Here is a 5,929-nt window from a genome sequence, read left to right on the forward strand (position 1 = left end):
ATAGAAAATATATTCAAAAATCACATCTTTAAGAAGAAAATTACATATATAGGAGAAAAATCACATGTATTTAAGAGAAAATCATAGAAAATATTAAAAAAATTGCATATATATTTTTTGCTTCTTAGGTCTTTATATCTCTATGCTCCGATGTTGAAAACATGTGTTTTTACATTGTTGAAAAGCTGTGAAATAAGCCTATAACTTTGCTAGAGCCGAAAACCCTTTTAAAGTTTTCATTTTTGAGCTAAAAAATTAAAATAGATGTATGCTTTGCAGACTGAAACAACCAAACAATCTATCTTTCTGGAAACTTTTCTTCCCAATCATTCGTTAGATTAAGGTGATCTTAGTGGCGTTGGAAAGCTAACGACCAGATCTTATCTTTGTCTTTATTTTCATTTTTCTTGATTTTTCAACGTTAATTAAAAATAACATAAAATAGATAGAAAAGGTACAACCGTGCCTATTCCAATTGATAGAGTGCATTTTTATTCTAGTTTTGGAATGCAGAAACAGAAACCCCAAAATGGTTTTCTATTCTGATTCAGTAAAAAAAGTTATAGGCTTATGTGTCAGCTTTTCAATGATTGTAAAAGCATAAGTTTTCAACGTCTAAGGAATATATGTTATGCAAAAAAAGTCACATATTTGAGAAAAAAATTCTTATATACTTAAGAAAGCGTACATGTTAAGAGTAAAAAGGTATTTTTAAACAAAAAATATATAGTATTTTACTAAACACGTCATATTCACCGTACTGTACGGTCATTTTTCTTTTTGAAAACTTCAGCCCAATATTTTCTGTCATCTTAGGGAACTTTATTATATAACAAGTATATTTACTTTCTAAATAATTTGAAAGTTAACTTTCACCTTTTTTAGGGTACAAGTAGGACTTTGGACTGCAGTTGCAGCATTATCTTGGGTCGAAGCAGATTCAGTGTTCTGCCCAACTAAGGGGAGTCATGCAGTGTCAGCTCCATATTAAAGAAGGGGCCCAGTGTATTCCGCCCCTAAGCCCCGCTCCATATTAAAGAAGGAACTGAATCAGATGGCTATGAAACCGTAGGCCTCGGAACTTGGAACAAGATTGGAGTAAACAGGTAAGAAGTTCATGACAAAAAGAAGAATCCTTCACAAGAGACAAACACGGGAATTCTGACTCAGCTTGAGTCCACTATCTGAAATGAGCCAACTAAGTCATCAAAAGTATGCTGTAATTTTGCAACCAAAGATTACACAAGATGTGCTTACATTTAGATTCAATGATGTACTCAGCTTATAATTGATTCAACCTCAACAAAACAAACATATACATCACAAGCCTAGTTTTTCTTCGAAAGACCAAACTCTCTCTCTCTCTCTGCGATTGCTGAAATCCAGCAACCTGGAAACTAGAACTCTAGCTTTATTTTCTTTAGAGACTCAAAAAATTTCAAACTAATGAATCAGTAACTTAATCCAGTAAAACAGTGCGCTGAGTTGATGCAAACCAAACTCCATGTTGCACTCACACAATAGGACTTCCCCGCTGGACGATCCTTGAGAGCTCATTGCCCATGGCATCCAATAAGACTGGTTTCCATATAACACCATTCATTCCCACCTGCAGACACTTCGCCTGTATGCCATCGTCGGTGTTTGCAGTCAGTGCAACGACCAGTGGCCACATAACATTGGTTTTCCTGACCCTGCAAGCAACCTCAAGACCATCCATGCCCGGCAAGTGGATGTCCAATATCACCACTCGGAAAGGGTCCCAAGGGTCACTATGGCAGCCAAGAGCATTGAGGCAGTCTAAACCAGATGCCACAACCGAGACTCGGCAGCCCAATTTCTCTAGTATCAAGCGCGTGGCTGCACGGTTGGCAGCATCACCATCAGCAACAAGGACGTTCAGTCCTTTAAGGACAGAACGATTAAGATGTTCGGATGGTTCAGGCTCATGTAACAATAATGTAGATTGCTGGACTTGTAGCCTCAGCATAAGAGTCATTCTCTCAGCTAGGCCGCTTCTGTCTGAAACTAGCCAAATGTTACCCTGCATCATCTGCATGAGAACAACAGTATACAAAAATAACTATAGGGATATGCAGCAAAGAGTTAAGTATACAAATGAAATGTTCAATTTCCAATCTCAGATTGCCAAGAATGGGTAACATCTTGTTGTGGTAATCCAAAGATTGAAAATTAAATTAAATCCATCCAAAAAAATGGTATTGCTATTGCTTCGTCTTCAAGGCAATAGACATTGCAAGGTAAATACCACAATCCTGAGAGGATGATGGTGGCACTTTGTAGCATTCTCAAGGCACAGTATCATACAATGATAAATTAGATATACTTAACTACAAAATGCACAATGCTGATTGATAATTGTTTAAAATTTAAACCACAGGAAAAGCAAATTCATTGTAATAACAGAAATATGGACATTATTTCCGTCTCATAAGAAAGAATATTTAAGGATGGGGTAGTCAATCAATGATCATCATCACAGGATAAACAGAAAAACTGCAACTTTTGCATCACAGAAAGTGCTTCACAATAATAAGCATCAGCATTTTAAACAATGAAAATCAAGTTGAGGCAGACGGATTCATCTGACATCGTGACGAGTCATTAAACAATGTCAGTTAAGATGCCTAGTGACCATTGTTCCATGAAAAAGGAAAGAAAAGGACTGCAACTTTATATTACAGAAAATGCTACCATCTCATCAATGAAAATCACGACAAGCTGGTGTCATTCATGTAACATTATGGTAATAAGCAGAGATTCTTAGTATCAGATAACAATGGAAAAAGACACTCCTTGGCATCAGCATGCGCTCAACATTGAAACTTAAGGTAATTACAAAAGCAAATGATTTCAATATGGTTTTCCTTCTTTTTGTTGTCTTCTCTTTTCGAAGGTCAGTTTGATTATCTATTTCAGTGAAGAAATCCTCGTATTCAAAATCCTAACAGAATCTGAGATCTATCGAGAAAAAAGACAGACCAAAATGTTAAAACCAAATAGAACCATGATGATCAGTGCATATTATAATATCCAAATTATTTACATTCTTATCAGTAAATTGGACCATTAACATGCTTTCTCAGCACATAACCACAGAGGACAGTGGACATTTGAATTATGCTAGTTCACCCTAACCCACCCATTGAAAAAGAAGAGAAGGAAAGAAAGGAAGTAGTGCCAATGGTGAGGTAGGTCATACCTGAACAATCCTTTTACACATTGTGAATCCAAGCCCCTCACATGTCCCTTCCCCATTGCTCTTCCTTGTCAACCCACTTGTTTCAGAGGTTGATTCATCACTTACACAACTCTTATTCTTCAATTCAAATTTTACATACACATAACCATTGGAGAGCAACTCTGGCTTCCATGGCGACCACCTTGCTTCTTGGCTCAACCCACTCACATCCTCAACATAGGCATGAAACGAAATCAAGCCCCCTCCATGGCTGCAACTTAACATGTTCCCAACCATATGCAATATCACCTGAACAATGCGTTTATCGTCGCCAATCACCTGCTCTGGCAATGATCTTTCAACCTCAAACTCAAAATCAAAACCTCTGCAACAACACAGGCACTTTGCCAAGGCTGCCACTTCCTTGATCATGGGATGCAGCTGAAATGATTGCAGTTCCAGAGACAGCCTACTGTTATCAAGATTTGAAATCTCCATCACATCATTGATCAACTTGGAGAGGACGTTTCCTGTCTTTACCATTGTATCCACAATCAACCTCTGACTGGAATCGAGATTCTCACACTGAATCACCGACAGCAAGCCAGAGATGGTGTACATAGGTTTCCTCATACCATTACTCATCACCTTCTGAAATGAATTCCGTGCTTGGCTGGCCATCATGGCGTTGCTCCTGGCCAGTTGCAGTGCCCGATTTTGTGCCTCTAATTCCTCTCTGATCAATTGTGATTCCTCCAAAACTGCAGCATGAGAGAGAGCAACGGCTACCTGATCGGCAACAACCTCAACAATCTCCAACTCTTGGTCGCTCCAAATTTGTGAACATTCACCTGGAAGAACTAGAACAAGAATAGCATAACAAGCCTCTACCATTTCAGGGGTCCCTCCCTTGAAATTTGAAGCTCTCAACATTGGCATCCTGATGGCAGCAACCCCTCCCTCAGCCACCAAACCACAACTGCTTGCTGCTGCAAGTGGTGAATCAGGTGTAAGGATCTTTGCCCCCTTTGTTGCCTTTATATGCTCAATATCTGGATCGTTAATTGGAACAGAAAGCATTAAATTCCTCTTTTTGAACTCATACATCAAAACCATTTCTGTTTTCTGGGCATCTGGCATCCAAACCGCACAATTTTGAAGTATTAAAGTTTTTGATAGCTCAACAAGAGTGGTATGCAAAATGGTATGTCGATCGAGTGATTTCCTGATCTCCTGTGTGAGCATCCCCACATGCCAACTTGTTTCTTCCTGTTTCTTCATCATCCCCACCTCTCTGTCAAGCTCCCGAGCTTTCTGCTTGAGAAAAACTTCACGAACCTTCACTCTTAGGAGTTGCGGAATGAGGGTAACTAGGGTAATGGCAGTCACGCAAGACACCAGAGCAGTAAGGAATTTGAAAATAGCAAGTGCTAGCATGAGATGGAACGAGTGTGGGACATAGGTCCATACAGTCAGAAAGTGTGTCAAACCACAGAGAACTATGAATGCTCCAAACTGAACAATCACCCATTTAAATGGGAAAACATTTGAACAGCTTATGAAATACAGGAGTTCAAGAGGGATTGAGAAATATGCCAACGCGATGAGGAAATCACTCGCCTTCTGGCATTGCAAAATGCTCTCGACGCTCCAGAGACCATCATCTTCGCAATTGCAACCCCCATGGGAGACAGAAGCGGATAAAAGCATGGAATACATTAGCAGACGCCGTCCTAATGTTAACATTGTCTCAATGAGACAATTCCATGTCAGGAGGAAAGAACTGCACATATAATCCTTCCCTTCCCATCAGAATATTAATCCCTAAATATCAAAAACTCTGTAAACCAACAAACACAAAATACCATATTCAGAATTTGTCCCAATAGTAAAGAAAATCACAAGAACAAGAAGGGAAATCTCTGAAACAAATAAATCTAAAGGCAGCAAAGCGTGATTTTTCTAATCCTGCATTTCGTTTTATATGATATCAAATTTAATTTCATGGGTTCTTTCACCATCAGAACATACAACATGAAGTACACGCTCCACCATGACAAGCAACACAAACTGAAAAGGGAATCATATAATACTCCAACGCATTTGGAATCGCAGTTCATTCTTCTTTATTAATCTAGTAAAAATAGGTAGAACTCTCACACCCTTAAAGCCCAAAAAACCTAAAGACAATAAAACAAAATACCCAACGTCAGGGTACATACTGATGATTAGAGCCAAATGCTCAAAGCAAAGAAGGATTAAGTTAGTTCACTCTAATAATAATAGGAAAGTAATTAAGTTCCTAACTTCACACAAATACAAGATGGGTAATAGAACAACTTCTTACACTCAAAATCAAGTTCTCATTTCTGATAAAAGAGAGCCCCAACAAGCTCTTTCTGATGGTCAAAGACTTAAAATCTAAAGCCAAGAAGATAAAAAAAGAAAAAAACCAATCTAAAACTTAAAAACCATCCATATCAAGTCTCATGAGGAATCAATCCTGCCAGCTTCTCAATATCTAGCTCCCATATTTAAATGAGGAAAACAAAAATAAACCAAACCAGTCTCATTTTCATGATCAGAAAGATCTAAAAATAAGAAAAGAGAAACCAGTACGAAATCAAAGAGTACCAAAACCCTTTAAGATGGCTTCAGAACCTAAAAACGTAACCCTTTTTTTCCGGAAACAGAAAAAAGATACTGGAACTCCACTGAGCTGAAGCA

At 38.3% G+C, this 5,929-nt stretch overlaps 1 protein-coding gene across 1 annotated transcript; it reads right to left on the bottom strand.

Annotated features, from left to right (window-relative positions):
- Positions 1–1,201: 1,201 nt before the first annotated feature.
- Positions 1,202–5,042, bottom strand: LOC149844988 (ethylene receptor 2-like). Its single transcript, XM_089997411.1, has 2 exons — positions 3,224–5,042; positions 1,202–2,053 (listed from the first exon to the last, which is right to left on the bottom strand). Exons 1-2 carry the CDS (start codon positions 4,991–4,993, stop codon positions 1,514–1,516), a joined length of 2,310 nt encoding a protein of 769 aa, XP_089853537.1. The 5' UTR covers positions 4,994–5,042; the 3' UTR covers positions 1,202–1,513.
- Between the last annotated feature and the right edge of the window lie 887 nt (positions 5,043–5,929).

This window comes from Nuphar pumila, chromosome 2 (genome assembly GCF_984573655.1).
Source record: "Nuphar pumila chromosome 2, dmNupPumi1.hap1.1, whole genome shotgun sequence".
Taxonomy (NCBI): domain Eukaryota; kingdom Viridiplantae; phylum Streptophyta; class Magnoliopsida; order Nymphaeales; family Nymphaeaceae; genus Nuphar; species Nuphar pumila.

Excerpts from the sequence above, each read along its gene's own strand:
- LOC149844988 (XM_089997411.1), bottom strand. The coding sequence starts at position 4,993 with ATGTGCAGTTCTTTCCTCCTGACATGGAATTGTCTCATTGAGACAATG. Across the intron at positions 2,054-3,223 it reads TGTGTAAAAGGATTGTTCAG|ATGATGCAGGGTAACATTTG; the intron begins GTATGACCTACC and ends GTTCTCATGCAG.